This window comes from Rhipicephalus microplus, chromosome 7, assembly GCF_043290135.1.
Source record: "Rhipicephalus microplus isolate Deutch F79 chromosome 7, USDA_Rmic, whole genome shotgun sequence".
In the NCBI taxonomy this organism is placed as follows: Eukaryota; Metazoa; Arthropoda; class Arachnida; order Ixodida; family Ixodidae; genus Rhipicephalus; species Rhipicephalus microplus.
In genome coordinates, this window is record NC_134706.1 from 160,089,603 (window position 1) to 160,109,528 (window position 19,926).

The following is a 19,926-nucleotide window of genomic DNA, read 5'->3' on the forward strand; positions in this document are numbered from 1 at the left end:
AAAGCTGTCGTGTTAACTCGTTGCTTCTTAGCAGTCCTCAGAACATTATCTTTCACAGCTCACGAAAGAAACCTAACTATGATGTTAGGTGATGGCGCGTTTCTTGATGGCACTCGGTGCACAACATCTATATCCGTTTTTTGACTTCAACTTTCAAGCAGCTGGCAAGCTGTTGCATTGTGGAAATCAAGTTTTCTCCCTCCATCACAAGAAATCCCTTTATTTCTAAGTTATTTTGTCTATTGTATTGTTGCTGAGCAATGAGTTCCTGTTTTATTTTCTTGATACCCTTGCCAGGCCACTGTTTTTGCTTTTATTCACGTGGCTTTCCGCTTGCACCACAGCGAGCTCTTTTTTTGTTTTGCCAAGTTCCACCTTGAATTGCTCAAAGTACTCATTTGTGAAGTTGATTGACTGTCCAAGAGTTTGTGTTTCACCTTCAATAAACTTTCTGATGTCTTTCTTTAGCATTTCATGTTTGGCATCAATACTAGCAGAAAATTATGACAAGGCCTTAGCTAGTTCCTTCACAGTACTAGGCGGCTTGTCACCCGTAACACCCGTCATTCACAGAGCAGTCCAGGAACTAAGAAGTTAAAACATAGAGAAACGTACTTACATAAAGAGTGGACACTCCCGAAGGGCCTTGCGGCTTAGCTACTGCAGTGCTTTCAGCACCACGAGTCGCTGGTCAGACCCGATAATGAGTTTTCCATAAATAGAATAACAAAACCTTTTCTTTCTGATGCAGCGATTTGAACCCGTACCCTCATGCTCCAAAAACGAGTGTCTTTGCTACTAGGCTGCACACTTATCCGTGCACGAAAAGAATACATCTACAGCACATCTTAACCACGTGGATTTGTACCCTTTGTGCAAAATAAATGTAGAAAAACAGCACTTTCTTGTCAAACATTACTGATTTTTGTGGTAAAGCATCAAACGTCAATAGAAAGACACGATGTAAAGGGGATGTGGAAAATTGCACAAATCAATAAAGTTTCTTCTTTGCAAAAACTTTGATGCCGAACTTATGTTTCCGTTGACCTCCTGAGGCAGCTATTTTATGCCGTGACAGAAGAGTGGAAGTGAGCATGGGCGCGCCATCTAGCGGTTGGTCAGAGCCTATTTTGCAGGGCCGCGAAGAGGCTCGAGTGTCCACACTGTTAAATAATGTTTCTCTAAGGCTAAACTAGAAATCGTTCACATACCTGCATAAAGCAAGGTAAATTATTAGTTGTCGTTCAGCCTCGTCGCTATCTCGACTGCTCGTGAAATGACGGCTCTCCACCGCTCCTCGCTGGAGCGATGGTTTTATAGTAGAGCTGTGACGTCATGGTTCCACCCACTTGATTCCTAGTAGCACTGATCGCTTCCGTAGTCGCGTGCTGAAACCTAACGAGCGAAGGCAGGCCAGAGACGTGATAACGAAGTGTCGTGGCTTAAAAGGAGATCCCACAGACCTTGCCTGCTTCCACCTCCAGCGTTCTGCGTAAAACAAGGTAAATTATTAGCTGTCGTTCCGCCTCGTTGCTGTCTGGACTGCTCGTGAAATGAGCAGTCTAGGGCTCTATCTTGAGGGACCCTGTCAGCTTTTCAGTTACCGTGGTTCTCGCGAAAATGTTTCACTTCGCGACCTCTTCAGTATTACTGCAAGCAAGTGGCTTCAAAGAAGCCTGGAAGGGTGGATTCATATAAAATTTTAAATAGAAAAAGCATGAGGGTGTGCGAAAAAGAGGGCGGGTTGTTGAAGTTACAGAGAAGAAGATTTACGGTATTTCCTTAGGAAAGTTGCTCTGATCGCTACAAACCTTAGTGTTTGATCGAAATTAACGCGTTGGTCGAGATCACAATGATGACAAAGGTACAACGTTTTCTTGTCTCTATCATTGCAGGATGGCCATCACCGGCGCTGTGTTTGTCGTAATCTTCCTTGTGATGGCAGCAGTCGGTGCTTTGACAATAATATATTGGTACAGAGATTGCGACCTAGCCTTATCAGGTGCCATCAGCAGCTACGACCAGGTGACGTACCAATCACCTTTTACAACAGCGCTACTACCTTGGCACCTAATGAGCCATAGGGTTAAGGAAAGAACTACAGTTGGGCTTAGACAATAACTACCGCGATAGTACACTGCTTCATAACTATTACAATAAATCACGTTACATTCATTCACTACACATTTAGTACTTTGTTCCATTCGTTCTTGGTGAGCTCAATAAATAAACGAAACCAGTTCCCAGAAAACACTGTTAAGATAACCAACATAACGCAGTTAAAACTGTCGACTGTGCAGTAGATTTATGCGTTATATTATGTGTGAAGTCACACACTTATTTGTATATATTGTCGCCAGGTAGTAGTCTCCCTTTCGTTGAATTGGCTTTGCCACTATATAATTAAAGTTACGAGTTGATTGCCCCAACCTATTTTGACATCGACACTCAACTACTCATAGTCATCGACAAACGTGCTACTCGGGAACGTGATGATCACAAAATAACTCCCCGCAGAGACGTCTGCTTCGGCATGCGTTTGGTGCGTAGCGACACCACGAACCTGAGCTACCCGAAAGAGTATCTTGAGTTATCAATGTAATTATGCTTGGCGCCACCATGAAACCCTTAGCCCCCAAACTGACGCTGTTACTCGCACCGTGGCTACAGGTTGCAAGGTGGAGGGTTAGAAACCGCAAACGTTGGCGGCCGGTGTCTGGTCAAGCCCTGGCTGACGGGCCTCCATCTGTTTACCAAGTCAGAGGCTCTGGGACCTTGCATAGAATATGAGGGTGAACCTCAGCTGACATATCCGAAACCTTTTGTTTACACATAATGCATGGTATCTATTCACTCTAAGAAAAATAATCGGCCTGAGAAAAGAAGCCTCCCCGAAGTCTTACGAAAATATAAGTTCCCTGAAACATCCCCAAAGTTCTTAGTTGTTCACTCAACTAAAGACAAAGAACCAATGGCATCGAAATCAATCTTCAAGACTGAAAAGTCCCTAGAAAGGACAGTCGGTACAGACTACAAGGCAAAAAAAACCTTTCATCACGCGACCTCTTGGTTGAAGTACAGACAAAATAACAAAGTGAAGCTCTCCAGAAGCAAGAAGAAATTGCCGAACACACAGTCACTGTAGCCGCACCGCACCTTGAATAGTGTGCAAGGGGTAATTTCTGAAAAAACAGTTGATGAATGAAACAGACACGGATATTCTGGAAAGTCTGCAAAATCAAGGAGTCAGTGCTGCCCGAAGGATTACTATCAGAAGAGCCAAGGAGAAGATAAAGACCAAACACATATTGTTATCACGTTTGACCACCACAATATACCAGAAAGGTTAAATGTAGCATACTTAAGTTGTCTTATGCGGTCACATGTCCCCAAATCAACGAAATGCTTCGAGTGTGAACGGTCCGGACAACTGAAATGACCAGTTCTGACAAATGTGGAGACAAGAACCACCCACCAGAGGATTGTGATTCAACAGTCACAAAATGCCCGAACTGCTACGGACCACACCCCGCGTACTCGAAATCCTGCCAGATCTTCCAGAAAGAGAAAAAAAAATCATGCAACTGAATGTAAACGAAAATCTCACATATCCCGAGGCACGCCAAAAGCACGCGATGCTTTCAGGCTAACGCTATGCGGATGCAGCTCGCCGAGGGGCAGAGTTGCGTCTGGAATCTACAGGCTGCCAGTACGGCTTCGCTGATCTGGCGCTGCCTTCGCTCCCTCGTGAGGCGCCATCAGATGCTCAAAAGGCCTTGTCTCTTGAAGCAAGGCTCACATTAACAACTAACACACTACAAGTGGATTTGGTTGTGGAATCTATTGCGACGTGCGCTTTCCCGATGGTACCTTTACCTACGAATAAAGCACCACCAAAAAAATTCGGCGCCTACAGGCAAGCAGCTTGAACGAACACCTTTAGTGTCTAAGCTTCCCGATGAAGCAATGGACACAACTACTACATCGGGGACCCCTGCCCCGCAACACCTTGGCTTGCCTCTTGGCCGAGGTAAATTAGGTCGTCAACCAGTTGCTGCCTCTAAAAAAGGAAAGTGACATGAGATGTGTTTGAACTGTATTCTGAGACCAACAAAAGAGCAAAACTTGAATTTTATATCACCTATTGCATACCTCAGTGTACAACAAAACAGTGACGATGCTAATGCCTAACGAAAAAATGACACTCATTGTTCACTGGAATAGCCGTGGACTCCAGCGCAACCTAGGTGATATATAAGACATTTTGAATCGCTTCTCTCTCTTAGCTTAATGCGTTCAGGAAGCAAATCTGTGTCTTAAAACACGAACTTTCTTAGACAGTACAAAGTTGTTTGCCGAGACCGTGACATCATCGGTCGCCTATCCGGCGGCGTTGCAATCATCATGAAATGCAACACTACATCACAAGACATCTGGTTACAAACCGTCTTAGAAGCAGTTGTGGTTAGTGCACTATCATTCAGAACAGTAACCATTTGTTCTATATGCCTTCCTCCTCATACGTAGGTCACTGTTGGAGACCTGGAAGACCTCATTGAACAATTTCCAAAACCCTTTATCTTAGTCGGCGACTTTAATGCGCACAGATCGATGTGGAGCAACATGACAACAGACACAAGGGGGCAAATCATAGTAGACTTCAATTTGACTAACGACATTTGCATCTTTAGCACAAATGCTCGAACATACTGCACACCAAGCACAGGAAAGATGAGTTGTCTTGACTTAGCTCTCCGATTATCGGATCTCTATGTCTACTTAGAGTGGAAAATTCATGATAATTCATACGGAAGCAACCACCTACCATGCCTCATACACCTAACCCATGCAACCTCACTACCCACCCAACCGCAAAGATGGAAGCTAAACTGAGCAAATTGGACCCTCTACACTAGTTATGCTTCTCTAGAAGAAGAATACTCTGAGCGTCTGAGCGTAGACGAAAAGATTACAATCTGTCTCCTAGCAGCGGCATACATATAAATACCGCAGACATCACCACTAGCGCGAAAGCATAAGAAACCATGGTGGACCGAAGAGTACCATACTGCGAAGAAGAAACAAAACAAAGCCTGGGGTGCTTTCAAGAGATACCCGTACGTCGTACGCAAATTTAGTAAACTTCAAACGAGCTCGATCTCAGGCACGTTACATTCGCAAACGAGCAGAAAAAGTGACTTGGCAAAAATATGTATCTTCCATAAATAGCTCTTCAACAAGCAAAAAAAGTACGGGAGGGTGTCTGAAAAATGAACGGGAACTACAAAGCCTATACTATCCCTCTGCACAACCCTCCTGGTGTTCAAACCACAATAGAAGATCAGGTAAACATCTTAGGAGAACATTTTGCACATATATCAAGTTCGGCAAACAACAATGCGGCTTTTGTTTCATACAAAACAAAATAGAAAAGCAAAAACTTCCTACCGAAGGTGGTACAAAGGAAGAATATAACAGCCTAGTCACTATAGACGAATTGAAAAATGCACTCAAAACACAAAAGCAAACTGCCCCAGGACTTGATAACGTTCATTACGCAATTATCCAACACCTATCTAAAGCGCAACGTATGCAGTACTGAAGTTCTTCAACAAGGTTTGGGATACGGGCGAAATACCTCTAGCATGGAAAAAGGCTGTTGTCATACCTTTTCTTAAGACAGGGAAACCACAGACTCTACCCAATAGCTGCCATCCTAAAGCCTTAGCAAGTAACTTAGGAAAATCATTAGAAAGCATAATAAATGTCAGGCTCATGTTCAACTTCGAACAACGTAACCTCCTAGACACTAACAGGTGTGGTTGTAGACAAACGAGATTAACATTAAACCACCTTGTCCACTTAGGACACACAATACGACAAAAATTTATACATAAGCAACAGTGCCTAGTAGTTTTCTTCGACTTAGAAAAAGCTTATGATACTACCTGGAGGTTCGGAATCCTGTGCGACTTGGCCAATAAGGGAATAAGAGGCATAGTGCTATACTGTTTATTAGGATTTCTCGCAAATCGCACTTTTCAGGTTCACATTGGCACTACCCTCTCGCGTACTTTCACTGAGGAGAATGGGGTTCCACAGGGCTGTATTTTAAGCACAACCCTTTTATTGTGAAAATTTATGCCGTTGCAAAAAACTACCCCGTACTGAAAAGCATTCCGTTCATGTGGATGACCAACAGATTGCATGTCGCTCTTCCAACATACACACCTATGAAAGACAGATACAACAAATTATAAATAAACTATCTGAATGGGCAGATAAAAATGGCTTCAGTTTTTCAAAAGACAATACGGTGACCGCGCTGTTTTCACGCAAAAGAGCACTCCGACCTGACACTAATTTACGGCTTAACAAACATAAACTGCCCGTAAGAAAAGAACACAAGTTGTTGGTGTTATATTTGGTAAATCACTAAGTTTTATACCTCATAAAAATGCTCCGAGGACAAAAGCAAATGAATCTCTCAACATTCTGAAGATGCTATCTAGAAAGAGCTTAGGCTCAGATAGAGCATACATTGTTCATCTGTATCGATAATTGGTACGCAGCATCCTTGATTACGGTTGTACTGTATACGGATCAGCACGACCTTCATACCTCTGAAAACTAGACACCATTCATAACCATGCCCTGACTAGCCACGGGAGCATACAGAACATTCCCAGTAGAAATCTTACATGTAGAAGCTAACTAACCATGCCTAGGCGCCAGATGGTGTTTAATTTAGAAACATGTGCACTAAAATTCACTCATTGCCCTTACTTACATGTTATAACGTTGTTACACAATGCAGGAAAAGTCTCCTATAGACTAATAAGCCTTCCGCTGTAAAACCGCTCGGCCTCAAATTAGAAGAGGATTGTCAAAAATGAAATATTCCAGAAAGCTATCAGATTGTCTGGGAATAAAACCGCAAGCTATTCCGCCTTAGAAGAATCTTCACGCCGTCTGCGACTTCAGGCTTACAAAGCTCAAAAAGAGTGAAACGCCGAGAGAACACTTCATACAGCAGTGCAGGAAAACTATCAAGGCTTAACAGAATTTTAAACCGACGGATCTAAAACACAGAAACATGTCGGCTGTGGAGTTATCGGAGTGGAGTGGGAAGAGAGCCTACACTTACCGCCACCGTGGGGGCATCTGCGCAAGTAGGCGTTTGGTGCGTAGCAAAACCACGCACCTGAGTTAACGGGGGAGTTTGTTCTCCCTCCCGCGCCTAGCCGTGCGTGGCTTTGCCGTGTCCGGGGAAAAGGGGACCAAGGGGAATGAGCCGACGCCGGGTGATTGGACGTTTAAGGCCACGCGGCCGAGGCAACCCACCCCTTTGTCCCCGGCTTCACGTAAACGGCACCCTGGGCTGACCCACCCAGGGGAAATCGGCAATCGCCTTTTCCTATCTCTCTCTCCCTCCTGATCATTGTCTTTTCTCTCTTCGAATTTTTCCTGCCATCTCGTCACTTCTGTTTACTTTCATCTTCCAGGCGGCAAGGGTTAACTTTGTGTATTTGCCCTCTCTTGGTCACATGTTCGGTTATATTGGCTTTGTACAGCTGGCGCTGGCATGCCTTCTTAATTGTGCTGCCGCGTCTCCATGTTGGGCTCGATGGTGGGTGGCTGGCATGGCTGCCGATTTTACATGTACTTTATGGCCTCTTTTTCATTTCCTAAACTGCGTGATCGCCCTCGTCCTAAGAGGGGGCGCACCGAATCAACACTGAATGTATTCATAAGGCCGAAAAAAATCTTCCCGCGATTCTATGTGATCCATTGTGAAACACAAGAAAAGAACGGAAGAACCATTTCCCGTTTGTCATTTCCAAATGCCTCCCCTGTACCCTTGGTCCAGTGTATCATGCAACACGTATGGCTAGTGGGGACCTTCTTCTTGAAGTCCGAACCAAGACCTAGTATGAAAATTTGACAAAACTTGCCTCTTTTGAAACCACACCTGTATCTACCACACCAAACCGCCCCCTGAACAGTTCCCGAGGCGTAGTGTCTGATCAATACCTAATTAACCTGATAGAGAGTGAGCTCCTTGAGGGCTGGAACGAACAGCATGTAACGCATGTCCAGAGAATTAGGATGAGGCGTGACAACAAAGAAACCTTGGCAAAGCACCTTGTTCTTACATTTTGCACAAGCACACTTCTAGAACATATTGAAACAGTCTACTTGAAGTTAAAGGTTCGACCCTACATCCCCAACCCCCGAGGTTGTTTTAAGTACCAGCTATTCGGCCACGGCTCTCAGAGCTGGCGAGGCCGTCAAACCTGTGCAAAGTGTTGTTCACACGAACACGCTACAGACAAATGCGAAGAAGCCACCACCCACTGCGCGAACTGCGATGGTGGACATCCCGCTTACTCTCGCACAAGCCTTACATGTAAACACGAAAAAGAAGTACTCACACTGAAAGTAAATGAAAACCTCTCGTTTAGGGAGGTGCGGAAGCGTTTAGTAATGCACGGTCCTTCGTTCGCAGAGGTAACACGAAAGGAGGCAGTGCCGCCAAAATCCGCGGTGCCCGCACGTACCATACAAAGTGGACGAGCGGCAGCGCCATTCACCCCCTCAGCGGAAGTAGCGCAGGCTCTTCCGCCACCAAAATGCTTAGAGGCCCCCGGACCTGAAGCCCCATGGACTTTTGTCTCGACAGATAGACCTAAGACCTCCGTGCCTGCACGCGTGAACTGCGTTCGGGCACCCAGCACCTCGTCCGAGGTGATGGACACAACAGCAAGTACAACGGTGTCTTCAGCGCCGAAGGACAGATGTATTGTTTGTGTAATGTATTATTTCTGTATCAAATGTATTATTTGTGTATTCATTATGAGTGTAAATGAGTGCTGTGTGTACTAAAGAAGTATTGCGTCGAATCAAGAGCCCTTGTCAGGCCCTGTAATGATAGTTTTTGATTTTCTGGCACGCTCCAAAGAGCCTTTTTGGAACGTGCCAGAAAATCGCTCTTTGGAGCGTGCCAGAAAATCAAAAACCATCATTACAGGGCCTGACAAGGGCTCTTGATTCGACGCAATACTTCTTTAGTACACACAGCGCTCATTTGCACTCATAATGGATACACAAATAATAATTGGAACGTCAGAAGACTGCTAAAACAAGTCGATGATATCCAGGAACGTTTACACAAACATTCCCGAAAAGTGCTGTTTGTATAAGACACACAACTAAATCTCAGGAACACCAATTTTCTACGTCTTTATGCAACATCCAGAAAGGACCGCAATAACGCTGTAGCGTCATCTGGTGGTGTGTCCATTATAGTTGATCAGGGCGTAACATGTACACATCTACCACTTCAAACATCCCTTGAGACAGTGGCTGTTCAAGCAGTTTTTTTAACAAACCTTTCACCATCTGCTCTCTTTACATACCTCCACAGTACCGTATAGAAAAATACGAATTCCAGTCACTGATACTTTAACTACCAGAACCTTATGTGGTCCTTGGGGACTTTAATGCACCTAATGGTTTATGGGGCGACTCTCGCTGCGATTCCCAAGGTCGCCTAATCGAAGAGTTCCTCTTTTCTTCAGGTGCGTTTCTCTTTGAATAGTAAAGAGCCAACATACTTTAGCCTTGCCTACAAAACCTACTCATGCATAGATCTGAGCATTGTGTGCCCATCGCTTCTACTTCTACTTCAATGGAAAGTGATAAACTATCGTTTCGAAAGTGATCACTTTCCGATCATTCTAAGTACACCACTAGAAAAAGGTCCTTCACATGTTCCCTGATGGCAGAGAGACAAATCTGGCTGGAAAAAATTCAGAGAAGCTACTCAAATAGGTTGGTCTGACATATCTCAATTTAGTATAGATGCAGCAGTAGACTTCTTGACAGCACTTCTTATTGATGCAACTAAGTGTATCACACAAACTGGACGCTCCGCCAGGCAACACGTTCCTTGGTAGAACAGTGAGTGTCGGAATGCGCGTAGAGGCAAAATAAAGGATGGAAGCTGCTTAGAGACTCTCCGACAGCGGAGAATCTTACAAATTTTAAAAACATCAAGTATCAAGGCAGGAGGACACGCCAACAGGCTAGAAGGGCAAGTTGGCACAGCTATATATCATGCATCAATTAATATACACAGGAGGCTAAAGTATGGAACATTATTAGGAGAATAGCAGGAAGACAAGTACACACACTCCCACTCGCGAACACACATGGTGACAGCTTGGAAGATCAGGTGAACTTCCTGGCGCACACTTTGAACAAGTGTCTAGCTCGTCACACTATGCTGAAGCTTTCCGAAGATACAAAGCAAGGATAGAAAAGCAGAAACTAGAATACAAGTGCACAAATTACGTGGCATACAACCAACCTTTCAACTTAGCTGAGATACAAACATCACTAAACTGCTGCAGTAATTGTGCCCCAGGCTATGACCGTGTCGTGTATGAAATGTTGAAGAACCTGCCACTGAAAACGCGAAAAACATTACTCTCCCTATACAATGCTATATGGCTTTCTGACACTATTCATACTTCCTGGAAAAAGGCTATAATTAATCCCACTTTAAAGAGAGCAAGGACTCTTCCTCAGTTTCAAGATATAGGCCCATTACACTTAAAAGCTGCCTTTGTAAACTTTTTGAAAACATGATAAACCGCTAACGTTTACGTTTTCTCGAAACACACAATCTGCTCCACCGATTCCAGTGTGGGTTTCGAGAGGGTAGATCCACCACCGACCATCTGGTAGCATATTGAGGCAGTGATCCGAGACGCTTTCATCCACAAACAATACTTCCTCTCTGTGTTCCTTAATACCGAGAAAGCTTACGACACAACAAGGCGTTTTATGTATATTTAGAGGCTTGTATCACCTGGGTGTTCGCGGTAGGATGCTTTCTATATTCGAGAGTTACTTGTCCAATCGGACATTTCTTGTCCGTATTGGCAGTGTTCTCTCCCAAAGATTTGTCCAAGAAACGAGAGTACCGCAGGGAGGTGTACTTAGTTGTACGCTTTTTATTATCGAAATGAATTCCTTGCACCTGTTCATCCCCGCAATATGTTCTATTGTACTTATGTCGACGACGTCCAGCTTGGCTTTTAGGCATGCAACCTAGCAATGTGTGAGTGGCAGGTTCTGCTAGGTTTAAACAAGGTCGCCAAAAGGGCAGAAAAAAATAGATTCTGACTGATTACACAAAAAACACGTGTGTCTTGTTCTTCCGAGAGAGAGACATGCACTCAGAATCTGATTTGATTGATATGTGGGGTTTAACGTCCCAAAACCACCATATGAATATTAGAGACGCCGTAGTGAAAGACTCCGGAAATTTCGACCACCTGGGGTTCTCTAACCTGCACCAAAATCTGAGCACACGGGCCTACAACATTTCCGCCTCCATCGGAAATGCAGCCGCCACAGCCGGGATACGATGCCGTGACCTGCGGGTTAGCAGCCGAGTACCTTAGCCACTAGACCACCGTGGCGGAGCGTCGCTCAGAACCTGACATTCAGCTGAATGGTCAACGTTTGTCTGTTAATGCAAAGCATAAATTCCTGGGCGTAATCGTGGACCACAAGCTAACGTTCATACCGCACATCAAGTATTTAAAAACAGAATGTGTAAAATCGATGAATATTTTGAAAGTGTTGTCACGTACTACGTGAGGTAGTGACAATCAATGCTAATGAATATGTATAGAAGCCTCAATCGCGCCCGCTTAGATTATGGGGCCCTTGTTTATCAGTCTGCGATTCAAAGTGCTTTGAAGATGCTGGACCCCGTGCACCAATTGGGCATACGCCTTTTTACGGGTGCTTTTCGCACCAGCCCCGTAGAAAGCCTTTACTTTGAGTCACATGAGTGGTCGGTTCATCTGCAGAGAACGTACATGTTTTTTGTATATTTCCTTAAGGTGAAAGCAGAAAAGAAGCACCCATCATACTCCACTATTCATGGTTTGTCGAGCTCCATTCTGTGTCAAAACAGGCCCTCGATGAGGCAGCCCTACTCAGTTCACCTCAAAGGTCTAGCTGAAGAAACTGGTGTGCCACTTGAATACAGTTTAATGGCTCCTGTAGAATACCCGCCACCATGGCAGTGGCAGACGATAGACTGCGATGTTTCTTTCCTAGAAGTTACAAAGCACGCGCCCATTGCCCATTTCCGAAGATAATTCCTGGAACTTCAACACAAATACACGCATCCTGAGTTCTTTACAGATGCCTCTAACTCCTCTGTGTTCTACGCTGCTGTCGGCCCATCCTTTTCGGATGCTGGCCCTCTACATCCAGACACAAATATCATCACAGTGGAAGCTTACGCGATACTTGTGGCCACTAAACACATCAAACAATTACAACTACAAAAAGCTGTCATTTATACGGACTCTCTTAGTGTGGTAACAGCTCTGCAAACTCTTAAAAAACAAAAAAACCCTGTTCTCATCTCACTTTATTTTATTCACACTCTACACACTCAAACAACATGTTGTAGTGTGCTGGGTGCCAGGACACCGTGAGATCCAAGGCAATGTGATGGCGCATCAGCTAGCTGCATTCGTCCACAAAAGCACTGCCACTACACTAATATCAATCCTGGCCTCTGATCTTAAACCATCTCTCAAACAAAAGCTCAGGAACTACTGGCAGAGCGAGTGGCATATATACGCACAAAACAAACTACACGTTATTAAGCCACACCTTGGTCACTTGCTGCCAGTATGAAAATCATATCGTACAGAGGTAACACTAACGAGGCTCAGGATAGGACACACATACGCGACACACTTATATCTTTTGTCCGGTGGCGATCTACCATTGTGTGACAAATGTCATTCCATGCCCATTGAGGCGCAGTCGCCGCTAAATGGGCATGGAAGCATCATAACGATGGGAAGCTCACCTACGCTGTTGTTCATTCTGCCGGCTAGTTACCAGTGCAAACTACATTGCCATTGTTTTAAATCGAATTCTCTGTTTCTAGTCTTGCTTCCATGTTCTGAAGCCTTGTTTGAACCTTTTTGCTCGCTGCTACTGCTTTTGTGTGGGGATGTTGAGTGAAACCCGGGCCCTAATGAAGCATCGGCTGGTCTTGCGGAAGTTCTTAAAACTGCCAAAGATTTAAATGAGCGATCAATTAGAATGGAAACAGTACAAAAATCAGTTGCTTAAACAGTGTGTGAGCTAAAGAGACCAAAGGAAAAAACACTTTTCAAGCCATATCTGATATAATGGCGCGGTTAGAGGCTACTGAAGGCCAGACTACAATACTTCAGCAATGTCGGGCCCATTTTATATGTGAATACATGATAAATTTAATCAGCTTAAGTTGGAAGGCTGCGTGCTGCGCCATCGGCTAGATGACGCAGAAGACCGTTCTCGACGAGATAATCTAGTGTTTTATGGCATAACAGATGTTGAAAATGAGGCGTATACTGAATCTGAAGCTAACGTATTGAGCGTCATTAATGATAAACTGAATCTGAGCCTTAACACCGATAGCATTATACACGCTCACAGGCTCGGTCGGTTTATGAAAATGAAAACACAGCCGATCATTATCAAATTTGCTACATACAAGCAAAAAGAAACGGTTCTTGCTAAGTGTTCCTTGCTTAAAAATAGTGGCTTTGCTCTCAGTGAGGATTTCTGCCCCGCCACGCGCGTAGTTAAAAAAAAGTTAAGAGAGCACGCCAAAAGCCTGCGTACGCCATATAAACTTCGGTACAAAAAACTACATGTTGGCGGTAAATCCTTTGGCTACACTGACATAGATGACATCATTGTAGAGATCGGTATCTCGAAAGGTGCATCGAATTCGCATCGTACATCCTCTAGAGCACTCCGCTCTGGCCGCCTTCTTCAGCATAAAGATCGCTAGAGACACGAGAGGGGAAACGATGCTACTCGCTCGAGATTAGAATTTTCGATTTTATATACTAACATTCATAGTATCTACCGCAAAAAAGTATGAGTTATGTACAGTAATTAACGATATGAAAGCCTATCTCATCGCACAAACTGAAACATGGCTTAGCAGCAAGATATCTAACACCAAATGGCTTCATTGTGAAAACAGGTATGTAGTCTACCGCAGTGACCGCTCTGACAGAGTGGAGAGTGGAGTTTTGCTGGCCGTGGACGAGCGTTTTGATGCTACTGCATACCAATTATTTCGAACATTGAATCTGTGTGGGGCTGCTTGAATGTAAATTTTTCAAGAAAGTTATTGTTGGGGTCTGCTATCGCTTCCCATCAAGCGATGCGTCATTTTGTGATAGCTTGCACGTCTGCTTAAATCAAGTCACGGTTCGTTATACCAATGCACATCTCATACTAATGGGGGACTTCAACTACCCGAATATTGATTGGTTGCACGCATGCCCATTTACCAACCAACCGACAACTGAGGCCAACCAGTTTATCACCACCTGCATGGATTTCGGTTTAACACAAATCGTCACCTCACCCACACGTGTCACTCAAACTTCTTCTTCTCTTATAGACCTAGTACTAACGTCATCAGAGACTGTCACGTCACCCGTATTGCACATGCCTGGCCTGAGCGACCATATAATTTTGCATTTCACATTCGATTTGTTGCATGCACCATCAGTAAAACAGTCCAAGAACATCAGTGACTACAACAAGAGTAACTATCTAGCCATTATTAATGAACTGAGCTCCTTTTTAGAAACTTTCTTACCAGGTTATCTTGGGCACTCAGTAGAAACTAATAAGTGTTTGTTCCGTAGTAAAGTGTCTGAACTAATTCATCTACAAATCCCTCTTCGCCGGGCCTACTCCAATAACCAAGCTCCATGGTATAATAGATGCCTAAACCGACTGTCTCACAGGAAAAAAAAAAGACTTTTTAGAATCGCTAAGTATTCACTTAAACCGGCCAACTAGACAAAGTACAAGACAGCCTCTTTAGCTTATTCGAGAGCGCTAAAGGCTACTAAATCCTCGTTCTTCAATGTAACATCCCTGCTGAACGTCCTGAAGACTAACCCTAAACGTTTCTGGAGTATAATGGAACCACTTAGCACCAGTAAAGTATCATTGCTTACACCCACCGGCGATCCTGTTCCCGACCATCTTTGTTCTACTGTGCTAAACGATACATTAATTAAGTCGTTTTCTTCATCTAATTATACCCAACGTCCTGAGATTCAGTCGTACAATCATTTTGCGATAGATCCCATCAAGGTTGACCCGCATGGCATCGTCACGATTATCGACAACCTGAAACTAACGTCTTCTCCCGGTATTGATGAATTTAATAGTAAATTTTTAAAGAATACCTAAAAATACAGTTCTATCATCCTGAAATGCATGTTTTCACAATCGTATCATGATGGTGTACTACCTGAACACTGGAGAATAGCTGCGATTATTCCAGTACATAAAGGTGGCGATAAACATAGTCCATCTAACTCTCGTCCTATATCTCTCACATGTGTACCATGCAAAATAATGAACCATATGTTATTTTCTCATCTTGTTAATTTTTTAGAGGATAATAGCTTCTTCTCTTCAACTCAGCATGGCTTTCAAAAATTTTTTCTTGTGATACTCAACTAATTTCTTTTACTAATGATTTTCATTTATTTTTGGACTCTGCTTCTTTAACTGACTACCTATTTCTTGACTTTGCTAAAGCGTTTAATAAAGTTAACCATTCCCAGCTCTTATATAAAGTAAGTGTTCTAAAAATTGACCGTGCAGTTTTTACCTGGATTCGTGCATTCCTTTCTTCTCGTGTTCAATTTGTCAGCACTAACGATGTTAATTCTTCCACTGAACTGGTTGATTTTGGGGTTCTTCAAGGAACAGTACTTGGCCCCCTGCTATTCCTAATCTGTATAAATGACTTACCTTTTACTGTTACTGCGAAATTTGTTTGTTCGCTGAGGACTGTGTGATTTACCGTAAAATATCTAAGGATAATAATATCCATTCTCTGCAGGCTGATCTCAATAACATTTTTCATTGGTGTCATATTTGGAAATTGTAACTAAACGTTAAAAATACAAGTCTATGAGGATTTCTTGATCGAGTACAACTTGTCCAACTTACTTTCTTCACAGTCACCCCCTTGAAACTGTAACATCTTACCGGTACCTCGGCGTCCACATAACTAACTTCGTCCTGGAAATTACATACAGAACATATCGCGTCCAAAGATAATAAAACACTGGGTTACCTTCGAAGAAACTTTTTTCTTGCTCTATCTCCCTAAAGTTATTACTATATACCACATACGTCCGTCCTCAAATAGAATACGCTTCATCTGTTTGGGACTGCGGTCAGGTAATATTATCACACATGTTGTAATCCGTTCAAACTTGTGCAGCTAGTTTCATTTTGGCTAACTACCGTCGTTCACCTAGGGTCACTCAAATGAAGGCATCTCTAAACATCATCCCACTAGTTACCTGCCGAAAACGCACTCGCATTTGCCTGTTTCATAAAATATTTTCTCATAATCGAAAACTCCGTTCCCGTTTAATCCATGCTGCCCCCTTCATTTCTTTTCGCCGTAATCACCAACAAAAAGTGACAATCCTCCATTGCAACACAGTAACATATGCCCAATCATATATGCCAAGAACTTCTAATGAATGGAATTCCCTGCCTGCATCAATAAGAAGCATCAATGAATCCATTCAATTTAAGAATGTCCTTAAAACAATGATTACCTAATTACCCCCTGTATGTTTGTTGAACAGTTTATTTGTATTGCTTTGTGCCTTCACCACGTAATAAATGAAAATTAGTGTTATCATTTGCTTTATTGTGATGTGAGTTGTTAGGAGTAGTCATCTTTTTACCCCAATTAGTGACAATACTTTTATGCCATTTGCTTTGTATTCCTTGTTTTTTTCATTGTTGTGCATGCCCTTCCCCTCTGAAATCTACTGTGTACCCTGAGGGCAAAATGAATAAATAAATAAATTAATTAATTAAGATGTGGTGAAGCAATAACAGTTCTTCACATTTTAATCCAGTGTGAAAAATTAGACACTCTAATAAGACAACACTTTCCATTATCCTACCGACAACATATACCATTACACCCTGCAATGTTCGTCGGTAGGGGGCCACTTTTCACTCATAAATCGTTGCTAGCTTTTTTAAGAGATATCCCTTGCTACCATGTAATATACCCAGGCATTGCGTAGCGTGACCGCTCAAGAGAGGTTGCTACTGCAGTGGCTACGTTAAAAAAACACTTGTTTGGCGGTCCTTGAAAACAAGGGCACTGGTGAGGCATTTTTGCTAGTGCCAAATATTTTTACACATGCTTTTATTACCAAAACCTTTTGTCATCCATTTTTACTGTCTATATCACGCCACTGTCATGATTTGAATAGTTGTGTTTTACACACGTTAGCGCGAGAAATTTTAAGGCCCCTATACAGCCATGCACCATATTATTGTCCACATCTCTAGTCCCTCAAATGGCGCTCCTTGGCCATCAATCGGCACTTGCGCCATTAAGCCCTACATATCATCATCATCATACACTTACCGAATCACGCTTCAATTTTTACTGCTGAACTCTTCGCGATATACACAGCGGTAAAAAAAGCAATAGAAGACAACAGCCACAACACAGTTATATATATTGGTTCTCTGAATGCACTGCAACCAAAAAACCAGCTCCCCATTGTGGAAGATATATTGAGACTCGCCAAAGAGGCAAATGAAACCGGGAAAGCTATAAAATTCAGCTGGATCTCAAGTCATGTTGGTTTAGAAGGAAATGAAAGGGCGGATAAGAGTGCAATTATGGCGACAAAATAGCCCATAAAAACCTAGAAATACCTTCTACCGACGACTGTGAAGCAGCATTTACGTGATCACTCAACAAACAACGGCAACTAAAGCGGCATAAAAACCTTACAAACAAGCTCCGTGTTTAGAAACCCCGGATTGAAGTATGGAAGTCATGCAGACACCAGGAGCGTTTCATAGAAGTACTTCTGTGCAGACTACGAATCAGGCATACACACCTGATCCATTGTTACCTTCTGCATAAGGAGCAACAACCGACTTGTCAGAGGTGTGGAAAAATTGTGACTGTAAACCATCTTTTGATCTCTAGTACAAAACTAGAGCAGGAACGGAAACTTTTTTTTCAACCCCTATACCATCGACAAACACCATTTCATCCTGCTTTTTATTGGTGCAACCTCTACAATAGAACTGAAGAATTTGATGAGATTCCTACAAGCTATAAATGTACTGAAACTACTGTGACCCTTGTTACAAAAAAACTAGGACCTGTGTTTAATATTTCTCTTGTACACAAAAAATACCTTGCCTTTGGCGCAATATAGTCTTAGTTGCTTTTGCGCCACCAAACCCGACACAACACAACACAAACACGAAAATAACTAAATTTGCTCGGATCACACCGCTAAGCTTCGAAAATCGCGAGAAGTAACTGGAAACAACTTCAATTGAGTAGGCGAAAAAAGAAGCCCAAATTCGTAAATAAAAGTGGTACTGTGAACTCTGCTTAGGTAAAGGTACTTGAATAGTTTATAACTATGCTTAATTTATATGTTTTGTCCTTTTTAAAAGAAGAAAATTATGCCGTATTCACAAAGGGAATCAAAAAAAAACTTTAGCTAGCCTGCTACAGGCTTGCTAAAGCCCGTAAATCGCTAAAAACGCGTAAATCTTCCGTACAAGTCGTCTATCATCATTTTAAGACATGACACTATTTGTTATATATCGATATACACACAATGCTTTGTTATCGTACGATGGTTGTAGGGTAATTACAAAAACACAAGTGGTCGCATACCCCGCAGCTGTGGCCAAACGATCGATCGAGAAACTCGCGCTTGACGCATGCATCGGCGCCGTCAGCTTCTCTTTGCGACCGCTTTCGGCGCACGACCGCTGCCTCCGCCCCCACTCCTATTCGAGGTTCTCTTTCCGCCGTTTACGGGCTGCCTCAGCTTCGAGAGCCATCTTCCCGTGGACAGAACAACGCTGGCGTCTTTCTTCGATCTCGCAAGCTTGCTTCACAGTGTATATTCAGCGGGCCCACACTACTGCTGCACTACAAGCTCTAGCTGCCGCTTGCATCGCCTCAAGGAACTTTGCACAGCTTCACCTGCAGCAGTTTCCTCTCAAACTAAGGTTACGGCACACGACTTTACCCTAGCTCAAGAACTTGGCTAGCGAACTCCTGAAATAAATCCTAGTATCCTAGCGCCTAGCGCCTAGTAACTACAGCAGAATTCTAGCGCCTAGTAACTACAGCAGAATCGTTCCACGTAAAGCCCGAGGCCATCCAAGGCTTATGACCCTCCCCTCCTCGCAAATGCGAGATAAGGGCTTGAGAGGAGCGCATCTTTCCTTCTCTAAGCCGGGCGAACTTCGCGTAGGAGATAAGAGCGGGGCACAGCTTTGCGATTTGGCAACGTGCACTCTTTGCGCCATGTTTCTGTTTGGTAATGCCGAAAACACAGCAGCGGCAAATGGTAGATATAAATATCTTGCCGTTTGACCGAGCCGGGACGTTTCCGGGGTGGCTCAGTGGTTAACGCCTCGCTTTCACGGCGCAGAGATACAACGTTCGATTACGCGCGCTGGAGGGTTTCTTTTTGGATTGTTTTCTTTCTTGCGTTTTCACCTATATAAGTACGTATACATATATGGTGCATGACATCGACGCCGACGCCGGCGGCAGAATCCAGGTGAGAGTGTCTATTATCTATTATCGCAATAATAGATAACGAAGATTAACCACAAACCTATGCGAGCAGCATACCCTCGTCCAGGTCACTTCTACAACCTCCCAATATTCATAAACTCGGTAACCCAGGTCGACCAATTATATCAGACATAGGAACAATGACTTAACCTATATCAGGGTAGGTGGAGAAACTAATA

The 19,926-nt window shown here is 43.4% G+C and overlaps 1 protein-coding gene across 3 annotated transcripts in view; it reads left to right on the forward strand.

Moving 5' to 3' along the window:
- LOC142767112 (putative sodium-dependent multivitamin transporter) overlaps window positions 1–19,926 on the forward strand; it is a 239,775-nt gene that overhangs the window by 46,698 nt on the left and 173,151 nt on the right. For 2 of the 3 annotated variants that reach the window (XM_075868338.1, XM_075868339.1), the window contains exon 3: window positions 1,896–2,025. The exons of the other annotated variant lie outside the window; for it this stretch is intronic. In XM_075868338.1, coding sequence (XP_075724453.1) covers window positions 1,896–2,025 — 130 coding nt within the window. The remainder of the gene's footprint in view (window positions 1–1,895; window positions 2,026–19,926) is intronic. 3 annotated transcript variants of the gene reach the window in all.